This window comes from Mycteria americana, chromosome 2 (assembly GCF_035582795.1).
Source record: "Mycteria americana isolate JAX WOST 10 ecotype Jacksonville Zoo and Gardens chromosome 2, USCA_MyAme_1.0, whole genome shotgun sequence".
Classification (NCBI taxonomy): Eukaryota; Metazoa; Chordata; class Aves; order Ciconiiformes; family Ciconiidae; genus Mycteria; species Mycteria americana.
In genome coordinates, this window is record NC_134366.1 from 24,600,127 (window position 1) to 24,624,849 (window position 24,723).

Here is a 24,723-nt window from a genome sequence, read left to right on the forward strand (position 1 = left end):
GAATAGCATATAGAATGCGTTTATAAGCAACAGCCGGGTTGTGACCTCCGAAGGCAAAGTCTTCCGCAATGAAAATGTGGAGCATCCTCAGCCAGGCCCCCCAGCCGCCTGTCACAGACCACAAGTCCCAGCACAGCCGCAGACTGTCAAGCCGTGCCCCGAACTGGGCCAGCAACCTGACTCGCCCTTGAGCCAGGGAATGCCCCGGGAGGGGAGGGGGAGCCTCGGGGGCGGGAGGAGCTGAACCCGGTTAAGTCCCCGGCCTGCCGGCACCGGCGGAAGGTCGCTGAACGGAGCGGTTGCTCCTCGGAAGGTCCCCCCCACCTTGCCGGGGCTGGGCAGAGAGACACTTCCCCGGGCTTTCTGCTGAGAAGGGCGCCCACCGGCCCGCCCCGGCCCCCGAGGTGCGGTGAGGGAGGGAGGCGGGGGAGGGAGTGCCACCTCCCCCAGTAACGGCCGCTGACCTTCCGCCTCCGCGGAGCCCCCCTACGCCGAGGGACTCCTTTCTTTTCCGCCCTCCCCTTCGCGGGAAGGACCTCGCCGCGGCCCCGCGTCCTTCACCCCGACTCGCAGCACCTCCCTGCCGCGCTCCTCCCTCCACCCCCGACGCTCGGCTCCCGCCCTTCGTCCCGCCTGCCCGCGCCCTACCGCGTGCGCGCGGCCCGGGCCGACCGTTGGTGAAGCGCGGCCCGCGGCGGGGCACCGGGCGCCCGTGGGACCGCGGCGCCGCTCTCCCGGGAGGAGGAGCGAGGCCCAGCGCGGCGGGCTGGGGCTGGCGGAGGCGGGAAAGCCTGGTGAGGCGAGGCACGGCACGGCACGGCACAGCACCGTCCGCAGACCCGCGCCGGCCCCAACGGCTGCGGCAGAGCGGGCCGGGAGCCCGGGGTGGGGGGGTGGAGGCGGGTGGCCGGGCTGCAGCCGGAGGGGAGGCGAGGGCTTGGAGCTGCTGATTGCCGGGGAGCTTAGCGGCTCTGCTGAACCCCTGCAGGTCTGTCGGCGGGCGGAGAGGAGAGGAGGATGTGACTCCGCGGGAAGATGAAACCGAGCGCTGCGGAGGCCGCCGACAAAGAAGCGCGTCCCCGTAAGCGGCGGGTCGCTGGGGGTTGCCCGGGGGGGGAGCTGCTGCGCCCCGGCTCGGAGCTCGGGGTAGGGGGGGTGTTCGAGCCTTTCCCACCATCAGCAGGGTCGCTTTCAGCCGCGGCCTAGTGCCGGTGCCGCCTTCCTGGCTCTCGTTGTGAGCCCCCGCAGTCAGCCTGCTGCTGGGTTTTGGGCCTCTTGCCTTGCCTTCCTGACGGCTAGCGGGCGAGCACGCCTTGGGCTGGCTTTGTTAGAGGTGGACAGCTGAAATAACCTTTGCATGGTTTGGGGAATTAAACGTAAAAGTGTGTAACTGGAAAGGTAGCTAGCTAACTTGTTCCGTTCTACAAGAAGCTTGCAGTGCAAAGAAGCTAGTAGCTATGTTGAAATTCGCTAGGCCACTGCCGTGCAAACTGTTCCACCCAGGCAGATCTTTGCTGGTGTCAGGAGCATGCATGGAAGGCCTCCTCAGCATGTTAGGCCCAGGGTATTAAAATGCAGTCGCTTTATGAGAGAGACTCTTTACTGTTATTACAGTACTGCTAACTCACTCCAAACTTTTGATTATCCCTAAGAAGTTTAATATGTCTTTTCTAATATTAATTCCTGTATTTAGTGTGTTAATTATTGAGCTGCCCTGGCCATCGTACATGTGTTCTGGATATAACACCATATTGATCCCTGGTCATCTATGGAATTTCACTTGCACACCTGCTTATCATCCATCTTTTCTGTTCAGATTCTGAATCAGTTACACTATCCTAAGCCTCCCCATTTTCCTACTTCTCTAATTCTTTTGGTCTCCTAGATTGTACAAAGATGACTGCTGTTCCTGCTTTGCTTATGTGTGTTCATAACCATTACTTACAGAATCTAGCAGCATGAGTTCTGCTCCCTCACCTGTCTAAGACGATTTCAGGGAGGCAGAGAATACGTAACAGAGGGACTGTTTTGCATGTTGGCTTCTTGTCTCCAGAAGAGGCCTGCTCACTTCCTGCAGCAACCCTCATTGTCTTTTTTGAGCTTGTCCAAAAGAGAAGCAACTAGGAGTAGGATGTCAGTCAGTGAGGAAGAAAAGACAATGTAAAACTGATCATGTGCAAGTCTTGGATGATTCTCTCTCTGTCATTGGTTGTAAATGGATTCCTGTGGAAGTATGTAAGAACAGAGAAGGTATAATTACTTTCACCTAATAATATTATTCTAGTTTCCAGCTATGTTTAGCTACAGGGACTTCATGAGTTGCATGTCACTTCTGTGCATTTAGGACACCTCAAAGTATTCCTCTTCCTTGTACTTGTACAGCCTTCCCTAGAAATTGCATCTTAGTATCGACAGCATTCCTTGGCAGCAAGCTACGCAGCTACGCAGGGTTGCACTGTTGCATAGAGAATCAATTCCTGTTTTTCATTTTGTACCTGACTCCTAGATTTGTTTGGTGCCCTGTAGCTCTTCTACTGGAATAGGCTGTTTAGCCATTCTCTCTCTGTTCTTCTTGATTTTGTATATCTGTATTAGTTTTCCCTTAAATCATTTATTTTACAGACTGACAAATTCTTAATCTACAAGGTCATTCTTCATGCCTTTGATCATCCTTGTTACTCTTTTGCAGGCTGTATTTAAGATGTGGCTGAGTCCTGCATTTATGAAGTGGCATAATAAAATTAACCATTTTATTTTCTGTTTCTTAGCAATTTCTAATTTTCTAATTTTTTTTGATTGCTACTTAGTATTGAGCTGATGTTCTCATAGAACTCTACCACACTCCTAGATTTCCCTTGAGAAATGAGGCTTATTTCTTACCCAGACCGAATTTTTTTACTTGCTTATTTTAATGTCTAGTCTAACAGTTAGGCCTGCGTGGATAGCTCTGTGTTGAGCATCAGGAAAGTTCATCAGCACAGTTTAATTGCTGTATGTGTTTTCTTAGTTTTAGAGTAAAATTCACTGGGACAGAAAGAGTGGTCGTAACTAGAGTGGTTCTGAACTTTAAGCTTAGCTTTCCCGCATGTCAGGTGGGTGCTCAAAATTCAGACAAATAGTAGGTTCTAGGTCTTTTATTTGTTGGTGTTTCAGTTACTTCTGACTGGTTTTTGTTCTAATGAGTCTGAATCCTTTTTGTTTCAGATGAATAAGAGAGAGAGACAGACAGACTCTCTTCTAAAATGGTGTTTTTGTGATTCTCAGTGACAGTGCAAGTAGTGTATGTACTGTAGTACAGAGATAGCAAATACTTGCCAAACTAGGTGAGAAAATTGATGGCATTGTATAGCCACTGAAATAAAAAGTCCATTTTAGGATATGATTTTAAGAAGAAACTTTTAAGGGTTATATGTGGTATTATTATTAATGTCTTGGTTTTGACATGTTTAACATACAGCTATTTTTTAAAAGTCCTGTATTGCATGGAAGCTTGCCTTGTCCATTTCCATAATTTAGGAATTTTCCTTTTTGAAAAGAAAAAAAGAAACACAGGTCATAAAACACAGTCCTGTTTAAATTCCCTTTTCTTTTTGCAGCAGATGGAATGCAAGCAAAAACAGAAAAGATAAGATCATCTCTGAAGAATGTGAAAAAAGATACAGGAAAACCAGAGAAACTTAAATATAAGCCACTTACTGGGAAGGTGTTTTACCTTGATATTCCATCAAATGTGATCTCTGAAAAAATAGGAAAGGACCTCAAAGAGCTAGGAGGGGTAAGTTAATGAGCAGAGACCTTTATGAAACTAGAAGAAAATCTGTGCATGTGGAATGCCTTTTCCACATTCTTTGTGACTGCATTTTAATGTTATTTGTATTTTATATGTGACAGGATTTTATGTTTCTTATGTTTGTCTTAATGTTTAATACGAACAATTAGCTTAAATTATTTTGTGGAGGGTTTTTTGCTAGAAACTGCTGTGCTAATTGTAACAAAAGTGTTTATTATAAAGGTTTGTTTTCAGTTGATTATTCATTTGCTTAAAATTTTATCCAAAGTTAGTAAGTTTCATTGTTTGAGGTGACTTTTTTTCTGCTGCTTCTGACTATATTGACATGTTTACGTGTTACAACTAAAGTTGTTCAGCTGAACCTGAAAGAGATTAGAGGAAGTGTTTTGCATATGCTTACTGAAAGTCAGTAACTTCAGTAAGTACTTTCTGCATGGGGTATGTTAATGTGTATTTTTAAATACTCTTATTTAAATTGTAAATTTTATAAGCATCTTAATACTTTTTTTTTTTTTCCTAATTCTCTTTTCTGTATGGAAGAAACACTTTGATACAAGCCAAGTACAGGATATCATAGTAACACACAAGCAATGCAGTTGCTTAGTCCACTTAAAAGTTGAATACTTTAAATTAGTGTAGAGGAATCTTGGCAGTTAAAGTATTAAACACCCTTTAACCACAGAAGCAAAAGGGATCTTCTTAAATTGCTAGCTATTCTGAATGTTGCTTTGGCAATACTTCTTTGACCTCAGAGGAGCATTGAGCAGTTTTATGAAACTGATGCTTGTAAATCAAGATGCTGTCTAAAATCATAGTAGAGGCAAGGAATAGCAATAACACGGTTTCATGTTAAATGCATCTCTTTACATTTAGCATTAAATGAGTGCATGCTATCTTTTGCCTTTCTCTCTAAAACAGAATTTTTTGAATTCATATGTGAAAGGTAAGGTTGCAAATCAAAGACTGAAAAGGAAGTTTTTCTGTTTTATTCTGAGTATATGCCTAAATCTGAGGTGCCCAGCACCCTCAAGAGCAACTACCACGTGTTTCGTTGTTACTTGTGTGGAGTGCACTCAAAAGTGCCTCTCTCTGTATGTCCCCTTTCTGTAAAAGGTACGTAGAGCAGAATTAGAAGGCACAGTTTCAAGCTTGCTGCCTGTGCGATTTGTGCTTTCCATACTGATTAGTAGAGAAGAGGAAAATGTTTTAAGCTACATAAACTGGCAAGAAATAACAAGGCAAATAGGGCTGATAATCACACAACAGTTGGTAATGAAAGACTGAAGGAGCAAAATGGAAGAGAGTGAGCATAGGATAACCACGTATTTTGTCCTGCTGAGTATGAAAATATTACGAATCTACTTACGTCTTCTATGTTTTTGAGAAGTGTTATGAAGACTGTAGGTGTGAAACATGGTAGCTATCCTGAAATTTTAATTTTTCTGCAGGTTCTAAACTCAATAAATTTATAGCTTCTTGCAAACTGGAAATTACATTTGCATACACGTACCTTTAAGTTTAGCTGAATCTTCTACGTAATTTAGGTTACATACAATTATATAAACAGTGATTTTCCTTGAATTATTCTGTTGTTTCTCAATGCAGTGTTTGGAGTCGTCTATTTGGAAAGTATTACAGCTAGATAGTTCAAAGAATGATAATAATCAAAACAAAGCAAAGCTCTTTTGATAGAGATTACAAAATTGAGAAACTGAAATTAGAACTTGTGACTGGTAAGATGCTGCTACAGCTCAATTGTAATGGTTATCCAGATCTTTAGAAAATATCTTCTCATTAATTCAATGGTTTTGAACTTAATATTTCTAGAAGTTTTGTCACTTTTCTTTAAAGTATGCAATGTAAAACTGAGTTACTGATTTACTGTCCTGAAATAATTACTTGGTTTATATCTTTATATTTAGAGAGTGGAGAGTTTTCTTAGTAAAGATATCAGCTATCTGGTGTCTAATAAAAAGGAGGCAAAATTTGCACCAACTCTTGGTCAGATTTCTCCTGTTCCTAGCCCAGAATCTGCACGTAATGGAGGAAATAGTTCACCTCATCCTAGCAACCGAAAAGATCGACATGATGGAAGTTCATTTAAGATAGTAGATACGGTAAGTTTCTTGGTAATAATACTGCAAATCGGGTACAACCCATGGGATATGCTCTTACAGTTTTTCTCTTGTTTTTGTTTCCTAAAGATGGCAACAGTTCCTTGGGTGAATAAGGTTTTTTTGTGTGTGTTTGTTTTAACAGATCAAACATACTTTTAAACTAGTTCAGGCTAACTTGTTAAGCTAGGCGTGGCTAACTGAAACTAATTCAGCAAAGTTTCAAAAACTAATTAAAAAAAGGAGCCTTTTCTGCTAATAAGCAGACTACACTAAAACCTGTTCTAATATAGTACGCCTGACTTATTGTCATTGTTATGTTTGACAGCCAGATCAATATGGATAGGCTTGTGATGGCATCCAGTGGTTCCTGTCTCTTTAGCAACACAGCTTATTAATATCTGGCTGCTGTGACGTTGTTAATGCAGATATCTACAGAAGCACTCTTTGATAGCAGTCCAAGGAAATAATTAAAATTGAACATTATGAATATTAAGTTTTTCTGAGCTCTTTCTTAGAGGATCATGTTAATTGCAACAGTTAGTATCTAAATTTGTGCAGGTTTACATGAAGTACCTTACACGGGCAAGTCTCTCGTCCTTTCAAAACACAGTTGGAAACAATTAGTTGTACTATAGACATGGTACTTATTTAGAAGCATGACTGCGAGCCAGTCTGTGGGCTGGGCTTTGCATTGCATAGGTGAGATCACATCATTTTGCCAATAACCTGGATAGGTAAAGGCATACTCATTATGAATAAATAGCATACAGTACAAAAGAAGATGCACTGGTGATAGAAAAGATGGGGATAAGAGGGAGGCTGTGATTATACTCATGACTGTTAGCTTAATTTGGCACAAGTCCAGCTGATGAAACCTCATGTTTTGGCGTGTGCCACTGGCTGTTTATTCCCACCATTTATGCTGTTCCAGCACTAACGTTGCTTCATCCGTGCAGTGACCTGCTTCGGCTGAAAACAATTACTTGTTGGGGTTTTTTTCTTTTGTTTTTTCTTTTTTTGCCCAGACTATCTCAACTGTAACCTTGTGGGGAAGATGTGTATTAATGAAAAATAGCAGTACAGTTAACAAAAGGAGACTATCATAGCTAAAATATGTATTTGTAAATTGTCTTACTTTTTGGTTTTTTGAAATGAGTTCTAACTTGCTACAAATGTGTTTCTGTTTTAATATAGGTACGTATGAGCAGAGGAAAATCCTTAGTTGAAAAAGCAATCAAAGAGCAGGTAAGCCAAGTAATCAACAAATTCATGCTTGAGAAACTTTGGGTTTGCTCTTCTAGAAAACAAGCAGTAGTAAGAGTGGTCTTAGTGGTCTAAGAGAGAAATCCCTCATGGAACGCAGGCAGGAGTTGAGGGATTGTCCTAAGTAAAACTGTCAGGTCATGCTTTCTGGGTACTTCCTGAAGAATTGAAAGTCTGTGGAGTCTTATGACCAGTATTATAATTTATCAGGATTGTTAATGTAGCTAGCATTTGAGAGGTGCTCGTGAAGTTAAAGTAAATGTATGAATTCACTGTCTACAAATCTTACTATAAAATGTGACAATAGAGAACAGTTTTGGCTTTATGAAAGGTTAAATATAATCTTTTGATGGTGAAGTGCTGTGGCACAGAGATGGAAAAGTCAGTTGAGGAAAGTGATAGTCTTTTGGCAAGAAGCAAAGCATCTGCACTTTGATCTCAGCTTTCATATTACATGTTGTAATATATTTGTAATTATTTTACATAATCTAACATATATTGCTTAAAATTATAAATATAATTTATTGTTTGCAGGACTTAATCCCCTCTGGTAGTATACTATCCAATGCTTTGAGCTGGGGAGTGAAGATCCTTCATATTGATGGTAAATATTTTTGTTTGATGAAGCCTAACTTGAACTTGTAACGTTCATTTAATTATCCTTTTGTTGAATTCAAAATACTAAAAATGACCAATTACTTCAAACATACAAAAATAAACTCACTTGAGTATAATTCTCCCTCTTTTTGCCAGATGTTAAGAATTACATTGAACAAAAGAAAAAGGAGTTGTACCTAATCAAAAGAGCAGGCAGTTCTTTTAAAGATGTGGTAAGTGGCTCTTTGCCATTTGTGAAAATGCCTTTTGTTTCATTAACTGAGAAAACACAGGTGTACTAAATACTACCTACTGTGAAGCTTAGAGATTTTATTTTAATAAAGTCATGCTCGTGTTCAGTTTTTCACAGACCAGTATGTTTTATGAATTGATTTAAAAACCATCTTTGGAAAACAGAAAATATTAGCTATACATTTCAGCATTATTAAAAAATAAATTCCATAATAGCATTGATTAAAGAATGTGTAGACCTTTGCTCTTACAAAGGATATCTAAGAATCAGAAGTACTGAACTGTCTGAAACTTCCATTCTGCCTGCCTCAAAAACAATAAATAATACAAAAAAATTGTAGCTTGGTTTTAGTATTAGATATCTAGATATTAGATATCATTATGATATCTAATATTAGATATTTAGATATTAGATATCATTATGAATATTTAGTATAGTAAAGATTAGATTGTGGTGAAGTTGCCTTGTATAATTTTCTGTATGACACACCCTTTCCTTTTGTTGGACCCTTTTGAAGAATCACAGTTACATTTGCTGAAGCAGCTGTCTCTAGAGAATCTGTGTAGTTGCTCAACTCTGCATCTTTTCCTTCCTAGTCTTTTAGAGAACTAGCATAAAGCATCTTTGAGCTATTCTGTGCAGTTGGCATGTGAAAATCCCGATTTCTCCAGGTTTTAGTGTATGATAGAGTGAGACACTGAAACTGTTTTAGCTGCTTGTGTGATCCATCTGCAGTTGCTCTGTAATTTAAATTAAACACGTGAAGTTGTACAATTATCTAGTCTAGGCAGGGATCTGTGATAAGTAAATGGAAGCATACCATCTAGTGTATGTTATGTAGTTTTGGAATGCAATATTGGCTAATTATTGAGGCCACATGAAATCCTCTGATAAATCATCAGTATATCGGTGTTCGTGGGTAGCAGGGTGGGGTTTTTTTGCAAGTAGTATAAACTACAAGTTTGTACCTTTACCGGAATCAGTTACAGCTAACAGCTGATGCTTGAATGTAGACTTTACTCTTTTCTGAAGACAAAATACACCTTTTAATTTTAATCTTCATTGCTAAAAAAAACCCCACAACCTGTGTAAATCCATTCAAATTAAAAGAATTGTTTTCATTGGAGAATGTTGCTATCTGCAGTTTTTGGTGGCATCTTACAGCTTGTAGTTTTTTAGCATTTATGTAAAGTGTTGTAAAAATGTTATCCATATTTAAGAATCAGCTTTCCACCATGGCAAGGTATTTTGGGGGAACAGAGAGATTAAGTGAATAAATTTACCTGTGTGGGTTTTCTGTTTGGTTTTGGTTTTAGGAAAAACAAATTGAAATGTCTCAAGGAGAACACTTCTTTGCAGTGTAGAAATAAACATTTCTTTGGGAAACATGTTACCATATTTCTGAAGTATTAATGAGCTTAGTTGCCTGCAAAATTTATCGTGCCTGTGTATGAAGTCATGATTAATACAGGGAGACCCTCATAACTTAAAATTACCTACACCTAAATCTTTACTAAAATGCAGAATAATATTCACAGGGATTTTATACCTTCTCTCTTTTTTCCAATAGGGAAAACAAGTTACTGCTCCAAAGTCAAGAAGTAAGTATTTCAATTATAGAGTTTTTTGTTTTGCCTTACATTCTGAATGCTTTAAAATGTACTACAGTTCTCATCTGGTCAAATGTGCTGCTGTATTCTAATTTGTATGTCTAAGAAAAGGGTGTAGAAAAACTTCATGGAAATCCAGAGTTTGTCAAAACATATACATAATTAGTTCTAAAGTAATGTCTGCTTATTTATTCAGATACTGGAGTAACTTGCCGAATGAAGAAAAGTATTTCTCTCTTAATTTCTTTTTCTCCCCCTTGAGCCAGGTAGACTGAAAAATCCATTTGTCAAGGTGGAAGATAGAAGTCGGTAAGTGTTCTCTTCATGCATTCAATAATGTGGTTCTCAAACTGAGTAATTCAGAAATATTTAGTATGCCTTGAGGAAGTGACCTTCAGATTTTAATTTCCTTCAACTTCCTGACTTCAGATGCCAGGCATACTGTCCTGTTATTATAAGATACAAAATTTTCATCTCTGCATGCTCTGGGTAGGTGTCTGTGTTTAGCCACTGAATGAGATTGAGCAGGTAGTAGTATAATAGGGAATATTTGCAATAGGTAATGGAAGTGGAAAGCTAATATGTAGCTCCAGTTTGTAGACCCTGAGCGTGGGTTCTTTGGGTCCTTTCTGTCAAGGGCCATATGAATGAAAAGGAAACCTGGAAGCTTTGAACCCTGACATCTTTTCTTAGATCCAAATACTATAGCCCAAAAGGCCAATAAAACTTTGTGTACTAAATTCCAGTCCTATAGTCCCAACTCAGTAACATTCATCTCCTCCAGAGACTGTTTAGGTGTATGGAAAGGGAAGTTGTTATAGTTAAAACTGTCCCTTGAAATTAGGTTTAATTTCCTGTTCAATGTTTCTTGTTAAAAGGAAAAAAAAAAAGCTATTAATCTGATTTCAATATCCTCAGTAGCATGAAATCTGATATTTTCAGCCTTTAAAATTTTCACATCTTTCTGGTCCTGTAATTGATCAGACCTGGTTGTGTAAGGAAATACCAGTTTGCCAGAAGTTGAGAGAACAATGAATTATAAGAAAGTGTAGTTCTGCACAACATGTTTTGCACCTTTATGTTCTTAACTAACTTCTACTTTATGACGATGTTTATAAGCTCCAAATTCTTGGACCTGATTTCTTTGACACTTTCCTGAATTTAAAAAAGAGATCTAAACCTGGTCTTACGCTTGAGTTGGTGTAATAGGTATGAGGGACATCAGGATAGTGGGGAGAATTGGACAAACACAGTTGTAAGTACAAGAAATTAGTATATAAATATGTGTGAATTTGGCTTCTGAATGTAGCCGTGTACCAAACACCTGAAACACTTTTAAATGTTTACATAACATAAACAATGCCTTTTGATGTTTAAATGTTTATGCAACATAAGTAAAAGTTAGAAGCAGAACAAGATACTTAGCTGTCCCTATTATGCAGACTTGCTCTTTTTCTTCTGCCTGGGTAGCTTATAATAGTAATTTGGGGAAAAAAATCAGACTCTGGCATCAGCATTTCAGTCAAATGATTCAGTATGTGAACTTTTGGCATACCCTATTTTAAACATTTTTAATATATTCAGAGCAATGGTACAGTTGCTAGTTCTGATATCTAAGTACAATGCTGTACAGGAAAATTATCTTTCTGGAAAATGAAAAGGTCAGGTTTTATATTTTAGATATAAATCAATTAGAATTGATTAAAATTTGTCAAAAAGGAAGAAAATGGTAAAATGGAAAAAAAAATTAATGGATTGGATGTTAGGAACTGCTATAGCTACTTCTTGGGAATGCAGATGTACCATCATGCAAATTGTTCTTAGTTTTATTGATTACCGAACTCTCAACAATAAATAGGCATGAAAGCCATACCCCAGGGAACGTGTAAGACAGCTATGGAAACTCAAGGCAAATCTATTCTGAGAAAGTATCAAGTTTGTAGGAAGGAAGGAATGACTTATTCTAGGATATTTATCTGTTTAGCATTCTGTGTACGTTTTATATAAAAGAGAGACACTTTTCCAAGATTTTTGACCTGATTGTAATTTGTGCTATAAACTCCTTTTTCGCTTTCTGATGGTTCTAATGCACTTCTTTTGCCTAATACAGCCAGTACAGACCATTTTATCTGCAGTTGTCCAGTTTTCCAGTTCTGAACTACTGTGTTCCAAAACCGTATAGTCCATTTGAGGTGGATAAGAAGCATCCTTCTGGTCAAAAGCAAACTCAGTCTAAGCAAAGGTTTGTTGAAAACTTGTTACTGAGGTGTGGACAGAGGAGAGGGCGGTTCTCTGAAATAATTCTAAAGTAATTGTTTTCTAAAATAGTTGCTCTTATTCTAATTTTGTGTGATATTTAGTACTAATAGCCGTGTCTCAGATGATTTATTTGCTGCACTGTAACTGTTGGTGTCTGTCTGTTCTTTCTGTACCCTCTTTATCCTGTCTTTAGTCCTTTTTTTGGACATACAGATGCATACATCCAAAAATGCGGCCTTCTCCTATCACTGTGGGTCAGCATAAGATATTTTTTTCCTTTCTGCTACTGGTTTCTTCTTTGTCCTCATCTTGGATGCCATCCAGTAAGTATTTTACAGGAAGTGGATTTCTTAAGACTTCTTTTGATATTTGTCAGTATAATGCTGAAGTCGGCAGTTAAAAATTTTTAAAACAGTGATATTCAATCATAGTGCAACATCCTTGTTGATAAAGATTGCACATTGTTGATAAAGTCCATAGAAATTAGACTCTGCAAATACTGCTTCAACTCTTTAGAGATTAAAAGTGGATGCCAACTGCCCAGTAGAATTGCAGCTGGTCTTGCAGCAAGTGTTTATATGATACATTTTGGCATTTAGGCTCTATTTGAGCACTCCAGATGCAGTTAGGACTTCTTGTAAATCAGTTTTATGATTTGAAACTACTTAGACTTAATCTGTTTTTTTTGGTGAATCAAACTATTGTTTTGAATTTCTTCTGCCTCTCATATCTGGAGTGTTAATGATTCTTTCATTGACTTCTAAAATCTATTCACGTGAGAGACTAAAGATATGTAGGTGAAAGGTAGCTTTGCTGTATGTGGAACTTTCTGTATCTAGTAACTTTTGCTGCTTTTCTGTCCTTGGGGTTTAACACTTACTTAGGTTTGATACTTCTTTATAAAATAGCTTCTCCACTGTTCAGGTTATGTCTAATCTTCGCCTTTATTACATTGCTGGAGGTTTTCAGCTGATGTTGCCATGATTTTTTTTTTAATTGCAATGAATGTAGCAGTATGAAAAAGCACAGCAACTATAATACAGCAATAACCTTTGCAATAATAAGGCAGTTTCTAATGGTGTGTCTTCAGAGGGGGTTAGAAAGGCCCATTCTTTTTAAAGCATTTAAAAAAAAAAAAAAAAAAAAGGAAAAAAGGCAATATTCTTTTAATTTATATGGATTAAGGAATAGGATATATTAAAAATTTCAGGAGTTATGTTTGAATGAGTATTCCTATTTAATCTTTCAGGTTGGCACATGCCAAAGAGATATTTAGGTGGGAGGTTATTTCATACTCAGCAGGTAAATGTGAGGAATGTCATTTTCAGGAGAGAGAAAAAGGAGTGCTCACTTGTTTTATCTTTGTCTGGGAGAATTCCAGACAAAGATACTCACAAAATCCATTCAATTCTACTTGCTTCTACATCAGGAAAGACCTGCAGACGTTATTCAATCTTCAGATGATAAATGCTGTTGCTTATATCCTGCTTTACTGGTTCTCTGTGATTTTTACGGTTCTGAAGAGGGAAGCTGAAAAGGCTAGTGTAATAGTAAAAGTACACGGTTAGGTGGAGCATATCCTGTGGAACCCAACAAATGCTGGCGCAGGTGTTACCAATTTAGACTTGTTGATTGAAAGTCACTATTGAAAGCAGCGTACACTTATGCTGAGCAATACATTGCTATGCTTTGTAAGTTAGAGATTTTTCAGGACAGGTTTTTTGATGTCAAGTCCTGAGCTTATGTCTATGCAGATACTTGGTAAAGTCTGTCAGAATGATTTTTGGCTAGACAGCAAGATGGCACTATTCCTCTAAAGTAAAAGGGAAGTAGAGATTGATGGCTTTGCTTTACTGCTAGCATATTGTCCTTAGGTGGTTTAATAGTGAATTGCAGCTCTCCCCAGATGAGGACTCTGAAGGTCATGGAGCAGCTATTGAAAACCTCTTTGTGTTTTAATCACTGGGAAGAACTTGAGGTTCATTTCCTCCTATTTCCACTTAGCCTGTACCTAGAAAAACAGGACAAAATGGCATTTTGTCAGCATATTCAAAAGCTATGTATAACCAACAAATATATTATTCTTTACTTTTGCCAAAGAATGAGAGTTCATCTGTTAGACCAAGTGTTTTTGCTGTGTGTTTTCTTGGCATCAAAAATACTGACAGTTGATGAGATGTTAGAAGACTTTTTTTTTTTTTCTGCTGGTTTCGATTTTTATCAGACCTCCTTTTTCTTTTATCAGCTATGCACAGAGATTTCAATATGTCCTTTGATTTGTCAAGTGAGATTTGTTTTGTTTTGCAATTTTGAATTGTGTATTCTGAGTCGGTGATAGTAGTACATCTGTACTAACCTGGATGTTTTATGCTTACGTATAGTTCCACTGAGTCTGCCTGTCGTGTTGCAGTAAATCTTTTTTTTAATTAATGTGTAATTTTTCTCTTTGTTTTCCCTAAGCATTGACTAACATAATGTAAATAGTTTGAGGGGAAATAAAGAGGTGGTTGTTTGGTTTTTTTGTTTGTTTTTTTGTTTTTGTTTTTGTTTTTTTTTCCAGTTAAGCAATAAGAATTAACATACTGTGAGAGGCAAGTATAGAGCTCAGCTCCTTATTTGAGACTGATTAATATATCTCTTCTGTTAACAGAAACAAAATAAATAGTGACAAGGACTGTGGAACTCCTGTTCAGCTCCCTCAGAAGGACAAAAAAAAGAGAGGATATTGTGAATGTTGTGGGAAGAAATATGAAGATCTGCAAACAGTACGTGAAATGTCAAGTATACGCTTTGATGCAGTCATATTTCTTAAGTGTGGTACCAAGTATGGTTTCTACTTGCTAGTTTAATGTATTTTTTTATCTTAAAAGATTTCTGGATAGCAAGCGGGTATTTTTTCCTTTGTAGGTTTTAATTCTTGATTGCTTCCTCTATGTATGGTAGCTGAAGGCACTAATAGTTCATGTCTGAGAGACACTGGTAATAACTTAATGATATTTACTTACTGCTCCATATCATACTGTTGACTTCTATATTCACGTCTGTAGTATTAGATTTGTTTCATGTTTTTTCTTCAATTCCAGCATCTTGAAAGTGAACAGCACCGAAATTTTGCACAAAGCACACAGTATCAAGTTGTTGATGATATAATCTCAAAGTTTGTTTATGAATTTGTTGAATACAAAGATGATGCAAAAAAAATCAAAAGGTAAGTTACCTTTTTACCTAAATTTTAAAGTCTCTGTGAGTTAAGGCATTGAACATAAAGATACTTAGTTCTGAAATTCTGGATCTGGTACAAAATAAATTCATATTTTTCATTCTGAAATGAATCACTGAAATTTGTAATGCAGTTGTACCTGGCAAATCAGGTCTATAAAGCTGAAATTAGGAAAAAAAAAAAAATTAAAAGTGCAGATGGCATCACAGGAAAATGAGACTGAAAGGAATTGCCAAAAGTTATCCTATCTGTCCTTCACCTTCAGAAAAGCAAGATCAACTGTACTAAAATATTGCTGACAGGAGGACAGCAATGTCTGGACATGTTGCTCTAAAAACTTTGATATTCTTAATATCCTATTATATTCTCCTCAGTCAATCTGATCTCCTACCAGTGGAAAAACTTTTCCTAGTCTAATCTAGATCTTCTTATCTGTACTCTTAGCTTCTGTCCTGCCTGTGCTGGACAAAGAAAGCAGATTTTCCTTTCTTCTTCATCTCTTAAAAGCTTAAATGGGAGAGAATTACTTGGTTCATGTCTTGGACTGTAGGCGCCAGTGTCTTCATTACTTGGAACGGTAACTGAATTCAAGATTGCTCTGATTTGTTTGCAAATGCGTTAGGAGATAAGGAATAACTTTCTCATTTCTTTTTAAAAAAAAAAAAAAAGATATTCTTAGTGAAATCAAAGGAAATGCAAATAGAGTCAAACAACTGATATCCTAATGAAGGCAGGCCTTTATTCCTTTTGTGATTTAAAAATACTGAGTGGTTACGTTTGAAATACTATGTCAAGAAAAGCATATATAATTCTGCTAATTTTGTGTGTATATATCCTAGAATATTTGTAAGTATTTATAGTCATTGTGTTATATTCATTAGCTTCTTTTATTCTTAATACCACTGTGAATTGAGAATGAATGAAATACTAGACTGCTTACTTCATGTATTTTTAAAACAATTTTGTGAGCTGTAGAAATCAGTAAGAAAACATCAAATTCAAATATAAGGGACTCTGTTCCTGTAGAAATAGTGTGTTGCTACCCTAAATATCCTTCCTTTAAATGTAAAAACAAAAATTGCTTTGTCAGTTTAGTTGCTTTTCTAGAATCTGTTGCATATGGAGTTATGTTACCCATGTTTCTTTCAAGTGTTTGTTAATAATTTTAAACAATTTCATTGTAGGACAAAATGTAGTACAGGATATTTTTCTCCTATTATTGGAAAGATAACTAGACCAGATGAGCTGAAAGAACGACTGAAAAAGCAACGCATTTCATTGAAAAGTTACTCATGGAAGGATACGGCAATGCGGGCACTCAAATTGGATCGCCAGCCTGCAGAAGTACAACCAAATTCTGTGCCGATACCTACCCCTATTTCTGGATCTCTCTGTTCAGTTCTTTATTGTCACCTGTCACAACCTTCAGAACTAAGAAGTAAGTTCAGAAATAATGATGAAAATATTAAAACTGATTGCTCCTGTGCTGCAAACTTAAGAGAGTCAGTTGTATCATCAAATGTGGTACAACCACCCCCTCAGAAAGATGACAAAGCATACACGGAGAACTTGTCTCGAGCTTATGAGCCATTCAGTGAAGAAATACTGGAACCAGAAGTAAATAAAAAGAATATACAGTGTTTTCAGGAAGGCATGTGTACTTCATATTCTCATACTCAAGTTACAGATTGTAGTGAAAAGGACAAAAACCTATCACAGCCAAAAAGAAAATTAAATAATGCAGTAGTTCTACCAGCAAAGTGTTTGAAAAAAACAGATGCCAATCCTACGTTTGTCCAGAAATATCGTGATTTATGTGATAATCTTCAACAGATGCAGCACAATGTAGTTCTGGAGGCTGAGGTATCTGATACTGCTATAAACAAAGAACTTAATGAATTGGCTGCCAGTGCTGTACATAGTTCACCGTCTGGAAAGCTGCGCAGAAAAGTGAAGCTTTACTTGGGAAGAAATAAAAGAGAAACCCAGAAACAGAATATGGAGTTATGCATAAAGAATACAGATGGACAGTCTGTTCCTGAAGAGAAGAGGAGTTCTTGTAGCTCACCAGTGCAGGCCCTACTGGAATTATTTCAGACAAGTGAAATAAACTCAGAATTTGGAGGTATTTCAGGTTACGCTGAGAACAAAGGTTCAACTAGCATAAAAGATATATGGGAAGGGCAGAATACAAATGTTATGTGGTCATTGTTTTCCTCTTCATCCTCATCCCCATTTGTTGGATTTTAATGCTGCTTTATTTAATATAGATACTCAAACTTGCAAATTTAAGATTTTATTCATGGAAACTTTAATTGCTGTATTATATGTACAGATGGTTTGGTTTTCAAGTTTTTTAATGCAAAAATTTCTGTATATGTAAATATGAAAAATAAAACTAAGGTGGCATTTTGTTTGGTTTGGTTTTTTTTTTTTTCTTAAAAGGTACTGCTTTATCACAGCTAGTAAAAGGCTCTGACCACAGATTTGGGGTTAAATTAATTGGTAGGCAACCAATAAGCATGATGTAGCTGCATTTGGATAGAATAATTTTCTAAAATCATTGATTTTGGTACATTCTATATAACCACATTATAAATAACTGGATGTTCCATTGTAAATAAGGCAGTCCATTACTTGCAGACTACTGATGTTTTGTGGAGATTTGGTTACTTCCCTTCCTATTCCTTCTGCTGCTGCTGCTGCTTTATTAGAGAATGCAAAAAAAAAAAGTCACTTGCTTTCCTAATATTTCTTCTGCTGAAATTGTCTCAGGGAACCAATGTAATCACAAAGAAATACGATTAGGAAAGCATGTATTACATTTTTTTGGCTACTCTGACATAATTTATTTTTAGACTAAAACTAGCTGTATTGTGTATTTCAGCCAACAGGAAGGCAGTAGATGTACATTTTAATTTTTCTTTAAAAAAACCAAACACAACAATAACAGAGCAGCAACAACGATGACAATGAAACAGCCCATAGGTTTCTGATTGACTCAGGTAATTTGTTTGATTTTTCTTTCAGAGTAGCCAGCCTGACTAGCTTACTCAGAGGCAGAGTGAAAGACACAAGTGAGAATTGGGAAGACTTTTTTTAATACTTCAAATCTTTACCAGAGTCGATCTCTTTCAGAAGAGTATAGAATTACAGTGCAGGTAATTGCAAAGCTTTATTAATAAATGCAAGTGTCTTAAGGTCATATAAGAGATCTAAACCAGCAGAAATTACTCTCATTAATTTTTGCATAAATTACTTGTTTGCATTTTTATCTCTTGCCTATTTAGTATTCTCAAACCTACTCTGTCAGTGTTCTTATGCAACAACTGAAAGCACTTTAACCATACTATTGTCTGTCCTTTCTAGGATATTTTCCATGGGGGGTAGGTAAAGCTTCTTGGTGTGCAGGAACGGGTGAGGAAAATGGCATAAAATTACTTTCCTTTAGAGACCATGTGAATTGGAAGCTTAATGATGAAAGTATCTGCTTAGGGCGTTGCTGTCACCTTAAAGGTGACATTCCTTGTTCCACTATTCATATAATTGCCTGTACATTCTGGTAAGAACTGCTTTTGGTGTCTCCATCTTACTGGTCACTTCTGGCTTGATTTGTAGTTTCTTCTGATCTGGATTCACATCACGAAAATCATACAGAAAGCCATTACAGAAAGGAGCAAAATTAACATTTTAGAAAGGTGTTGATCTTGAATATGTATGTCTCTATATATTTTGCCTGTAACTTATCAATATATAGTGTTTTAGGAATGGGTTTTTAAAGTAGAACATTGAAGCCAATTATTTTGTTCTTCATTTTGTGTGATGCTTTAATGATAGAAGGATCGCTCTGAGTCGATGAATGCAGTCTATTTTGGGAGCAAGTGTTTGTCCATTTTTCTTCTGAGAATTTTTTTTGTTTTGGTTTTGGGGGTTTTTTAGTTTTTTGTTGGTTGGGTTTGGGGTTTTTTTTTTTTAGCTTTTGGTTCAGTACTAAAGTCAAGTCTAAGAAAAACTTGCATTTTTTTCCCTAACATTGCAACGATCCATCAGTAGGTATCTCTTGTGGATGTCTCCCTCCTCACATCCCCGAGACACATACTCTTCTTAGTCGCTATGGTGGCTTCCATCTGACTGGAATGTATATGCCTAGTCATTTATATACATAAAGATTATTGCAATAGTTAAATGTTAAGGGGAGAGGTAGTCAACGTTAGTAAATCTACTCATCAGATAACCAACATGTATGTCTTGCATATTATATGATTAGATGCAATATTACAACGTGTTAGCTCAATGGGCACTGCAAAGAGGAGATTTAAACACATTGGAATCTGGCTTTAGAATCTTAAGGGAAGCAAATTCAGAGGTTTGTCATTAAAATATGAAGACTACTCATTGTAATGCAGAACAAAATAGAGTCACTGCTACTGGCTGCAAAAAACACTTTTAGTCATGATGCAGATTTTGTGTACAGATGACTAGTCATGTTAGTGCGTGCTAGAAGTCCCCTTTGTATGTAGAATGTTCAGATAGCGTCACAAGCCACAGTAAACCTATTAACTATCTCTAAAACAGATTTCTTCAGCATGTTGTGTGTGATTTTCGTGCATTTATCTTTCAAGCTTTTTTTTTTAAAAAGTTTTTACAAAAATTTAAAAGGAATTATATTACTGTTTGAAAAAATAATGAAATATGGAAGGCTAGTTACTAGAAGATTTGCCCGTCTCTTCTGACTTCCTCCCAGAGAAGAGAATGAGTATTTTCAAAATACGTGGCAGAGATTCTGAGAAACGTGAAATACATCACACAAACGCTGCCACAAGTACCTCTGTAGTCACTAGAATAAATGTTTAGCATTAGAAGTGCATTTTATCTGTAAGTACATCTTTGTGCTAATTACGTATTATATAGTTACAGTTTGAACTCTTTCCTCATAGGTACATGAATTTCTTCTAATGCACTTCATTTTTTGATTGGCGTGCTTTCTGTGAATTTGAGAAGCTTGTGTAGGTAACTTTTATATTCTATTCAAATACAGTTGTTAATATACTAATTGTTGCTTCCTTTTTATGGTGGTTAGAGAAACTTGGAGCTATATTCCCATAGTGTCTGCAGCATACACCTATACACAGTGTGTGATTCAAAATTTTAATGACGCATCCAAGTCTTTACTGTTACAAAAAAGTGAAAGCTTTAACATTTGTGTAGAACAGACACTACTTCAGGTTGAACTGTTTTGAGAAAATCCTCTAGACTTTTAAATTATAAAAGTACTCTTATTTAAGTGATTATCCTGTGGCCCAGTGACCATTACTGTTTCTTTTATAGGTATGGCAAGCACATTTCTGGGGATGCGAAATATTTTAGCATAATCTTTAAAATGTTAAAATAGAAGGCATGTGTGTGCACACACACGTACCATTACTGAAAGCCTGCGCAGACACTATACTGGTTTGGTACTTCATTGTAAGGGTGAGTTGTAACTGATCTGTTCAGACTCACTTTGTTTCATTACTGCAGGAGAGAGCAAAATAATTTTCAGTAAAGACTTTTAAAATGGAAACTGTAGCTACACAGTGCAAAGTGGGGATGGTAGTTACAACACCAAAAGAAATACAGGTGTTGAAACCTGCTTTTAGAAATAAAGCATTAGAAGAAGTAGTGTTTTACTTCAGCTACACCTACACCAAGTTTGGTTTGGTATCTTTGCAGTGGATGTCCAACCACTGCGTATGACTTTGCTCCACAGTATGTGTTTATCTGGAACAGAAATGTTGCTTCTTTTCAGGTAAATCTATAGTGCGGCTGAGAGGATTGATTTCCCAAGGGTGGGGAATGCTTCTCTGTGTGTGTCTGTGTGTGCATGTGGGTGTTCGTATAGATACTCGTATGAGTGTATGGTGATAGTAGGGATTAGTGACTCCAAAACCACACATACGTAAGGAAGGTTCTGCAATAATTTGAGTTTCATGCACTCAGGTAAGACCTACGCTGAGCAGCAGGATCTTCAAGCAGTAATGTCTCTTGCTCAACATCTGACTACAGAACACTTGACTGAAAGTGACAGGTAGGTGACTGAAAAGGTGGCCTTCCCCTTTTGGAGTTGGGGGAAAGGTAGTTACAACCTGAGGAGCACTGAGCATGTTAACATCTGTTCTGTCCTTCAGGGGTTGCCATTGTGCATCGAGGTGATCGAATCCATGTTCTGTCTCAAGCTTGCAACAAAAGGGCACACTGCAGTTATCTGTTCATGCTGTTGTTGCTCTGTGTTATCTCCTGGCCTATACGAGTGCAAGGCATATGACTCCTTAGATGCACCTGTGGGGAGTGTGTGTGCCTTCATCCTGCACTCTGAAGAGCCTCAGCTCTGAAGGACTCAGCTAATGTAACTGGTGATGGTATCTATGAAGCTCTTGTAGAAGAATCATAGAATGGTTTGGGTTGGAAGGGACCTTAAAGACCATCTAGTTCCAAGCCCCCTGCCATGGGCAGGCACACCTTCCACTAGATGAGGTTGCTCAAAGCCCCATCCAGCCTGGCCTTGAACACTTCTAGGGATGGGGCAGTCTCAGAGTGCAGGAATGATGAAAAAATGGTAGCTGTCTAACAGATGTAGTTACAGTAGGGTATGTGGACAGGGGCTGAAAATATGAATGCCTCTGTGTTCCCCAGTTGGAGAATCGTTGTGAGCTATAATGGTCCATGTGACCTCTGAGCCATTGGCTGATAAGCACCAAGGGCTGATAAAGGCTGCCCCTGCTGGGCTTCTTGATCATGTTGATAGTTGATAACACTGACACCTGTAGCAGAGTGAAGGTAAGTGTGAACTGAGTTCATTAACCAGATTAACATCTCTGAAGGTGATACGAGATGAATATTTGGGTTTTTTACTATGCATTCTGTAAATGTTACTGTTTGGCTTCTGATATTCAACGGTATATGCAGCTATCCAAAATAAATGCTGAGCATCCCAGATATAGCACCATAAAAAGATTTGGGTTGCAAAGCAGGTGTTTGAGTGGTTGAGTGGAGTCCAATTTCATTTGGGATAAAGCAGCTGTAGTTTCAGGTGGCTATCAGATTTAATAGTCTTTTTTTTTTTTTTTTTTTTTTTTTTTTTTGGAGCTGAGGGGGCCTCTCACTTCAAGATTCAGTGTCTCCAATATTCTTTGAGTATGTAGATAGCTGGGCTTTAAAACCCAGGCTTTCTCTGTGACCTTCAGAACAGTTTTGCAACATGGTACTCCAGTGGAATAGAGGTTGAGAGCCACACAGTGGAAGTCAATTGCCAAATGATGGTAGTCACTTCTGTGGTTCAAACCACCAGGCAGAGAAGGAATTAGGATGTGGGTCTCACGTATTTCAGGTGAAGGCGCACCAGCAGATGTCTGTCTTGGTTTCAGTTGAGATAGAGTTAATTTTCTTTATAGTGGCTGGTATGGGGCTATGTTTTGGATTTGTGCTGAAGACAGTGTTGATAATACAGAGATGTTTTAGTTGTTGCTGTACTAGTCAAGGACTTTTCAGCTTCTTGTGCTCTGCCGGGTGCAGGAGCTGGGAGGGGACACAGCCAGGATAGTTGATCCAAACTGACCAAAGGGCTATTCCATACCACATGACATCATGCTCAGTATATAAAGCTGGGGAAAAAGAAGGAAGGGGGGACATTTGGAGCGATGGCGTTTGTCTTCCCAAGTAACCATTACGCGTGATGGAGCCCTGCTTTCCTGGAGATGGCTGAACACCTGCCTGCCCATGGGAAGTAGCGAAGGAATTCCTTGCTTTGCTTTGCTTGCGTGCGCGGCTTTTGCTTTACCTATTAAACTGTCTTTATCTCAACCCATGAGTTTTCTTTCTTACTTTTGCTCTTCCGATTCTCTCCCCCATCCCACCGGGGGGGAGTGAGCGAGCGGCTGCGTGGTGCTTAGTTGCCGGCTGGGGCTAAACCACGACAATGTCACATGGGGTTCATCTTTCGGGTACAAGGTCTGCAAGCAGGATAATTGAGCCTCAGAAGGTTCATGGCCCTTGGAAAAGGAAAGAGTCTTCTGGCCACAGAAAGATGCATAAATCTTGTTCTGTATCCTGCATTCAGGTTGGTTTAGCTGAGCAGCTATTTAGCTTGTTTCTGAGGAAAATTTTAACAACTAACTTCCCTGACATACTTTAGGGGTTACTACAGAAAATCTAACCCGGAAGCTCCTAAGTTCCAATGCTCTTCAAGCATTGGAACAGGCTGCCCAGAGAGGTGGTGGAGTCACCATCCCTGGAGGAGTTCAAAAAAAGTGTAGATGTGGCACTTCAGGACATGGTTTAGTAGGCGTGGAGGTGTTGGGTTGACTGGTGGACTTAGATGATCCTAGAGGTCTTTTCCAACCTTAATGATTCTATGATTCTAAGTGAATGCAAGTTTTTTGTGTTGTAAAACATGCATGATATCTCTGAACGTTTTTTACTTTACTGGTGCCCTGCCTTCCAAACCACTTGCCACTGAGCCAAATGATTCTTTTTTTATATGATAAATAAAAATCTTAGCTTTCCTTATGTCACCAGGTTTTCTGAGAAACTGCCAATACTAGACCATACTTGTAGTTACCCAGCCCAATCTCCTAATTCCAAGAGTGGCAAGCAGCAGTCACAAAAAGTACAAAAAGGATCCCGTGCAATGACTAGATGCGGGGTAAAAACCCCAACCAAAAAATCCTATTTGTAAACTCAGAATTAAAAACTGGACAAAGCTGATGCACTTTTATCCAAAACTGGCTGTTCATTGCTGCAGGTTTAGATGTTCTCTTAGTCCATAAGAATGTCCTATCCCTCTTGATGCCGAGAATTTTGAAAAGGTTTGATCAACAATCCAAGTAAAGACTTCAGTGTTGAATTAAAGCATGTTTCTTCTTATCAGCTTTGAATTTACTAGGTTTTAATTCAATTGACTGTTCTCTTATTCACACCATACTGCCAGGAAAACAGAAAGCACCAGCTTACTTTCCCTATACCACCTATATATCATTTTATTGTGTTCCTGTCTGTTCCTCACTGTCCTGAACAATCCTAATCTTTCTGGTTTCTGTCACCGTCTTTCTCTGAACCTTGCAATATCCTCACTGGGAATGGCTGGTGCAGTGCTCCAGTTGAGGCTGTACCTCCAATTTAACATCAAAACGGATTCTGTGTGATGTGCTCTTTATTTAGATTACGATTGCACATGCTTCCTGTTTCATGCTCTGGTAATATTCATGCTCTGAACTCAATAACCAGCAAAGTCAAATGCTTTTATGTACGTTAGTCAAAAAGTCACTGCCATAAATGTACAATCATGCAGTCAAAATGCACTGTTGACTGTAATTGGAGATGTGACTGGTACTGATACAAGAAAATTTAATTACCATGTATTCAGAATGTAAATGTGTTTCTCACATGGAAACATTTAGGGCAGTACGCTTACGGTAATAGGTGGCCAGATGAATAGAGACAATTACAAAATATTCATAGATCTGCCAAAAGTCTTAATATGGTTTTTACAAACTTAATAAATCATGATTGAATATCAACCACTGAGAATGTGTTTGTTAAAAAGTGCCCTAGATCTCAGTTACAATCTATTATATTTG

The 24,723-nt window shown here is 38.2% G+C and overlaps 2 protein-coding genes across 21 annotated transcripts in view; one reads left to right on the forward strand and one right to left on the reverse strand.

The window, feature by feature from the left end:
- SLC25A40 (solute carrier family 25 member 40) overlaps positions 1 to 788 on the reverse strand; it is a 29,509-nt gene extending 28,721 nt beyond the window's left edge. For 13 of the 16 annotated variants that reach the window (XR_012774159.1, XM_075492769.1, XM_075492763.1 and 10 more), the window contains exon 1: positions 649 to 788. The gene's annotated coding sequence lies outside the window, so the exon portion shown is untranslated. The remainder of the gene's footprint in view (positions 1 to 648) is intronic. The other 3 variants (XM_075492759.1, XM_075492756.1, XM_075492758.1) reach the window with 3 other exon arrangements.
- On the forward strand, positions 259 to 17,492 carry DBF4 (DBF4-CDC7 kinase regulatory subunit). 5 transcript variants are annotated; one of them, XM_075492748.1, is made up of 13 exons: positions 259 to 404; positions 989 to 1,081; positions 3,597 to 3,775; positions 5,713 to 5,907; positions 7,102 to 7,152; positions 7,705 to 7,774; positions 7,924 to 8,000; positions 9,591 to 9,621; positions 9,897 to 9,939; positions 11,741 to 11,872; positions 14,540 to 14,654; positions 14,973 to 15,097; positions 16,294 to 17,491. In XM_075492748.1, exons 2-13 carry the CDS (start codon positions 1,036 to 1,038, stop codon positions 17,357 to 17,359), a joined length of 2,130 nt encoding a protein of 709 aa, XP_075348863.1. In that variant the 5' UTR covers positions 259 to 404; positions 989 to 1,035; the 3' UTR covers positions 17,360 to 17,491. The 5 variants fall into 5 exon arrangements, with proteins under 5 accessions (XP_075348863.1, XP_075348865.1, XP_075348864.1 ...); XM_075492750.1 differs by having other exon boundaries at positions 290 to 409; XM_075492749.1 differs by lacking the exon at positions 259 to 404 and adding an exon at positions 596 to 804.
- Positions 17,493 to 24,723: the final 7,231 nt, after the last annotated feature.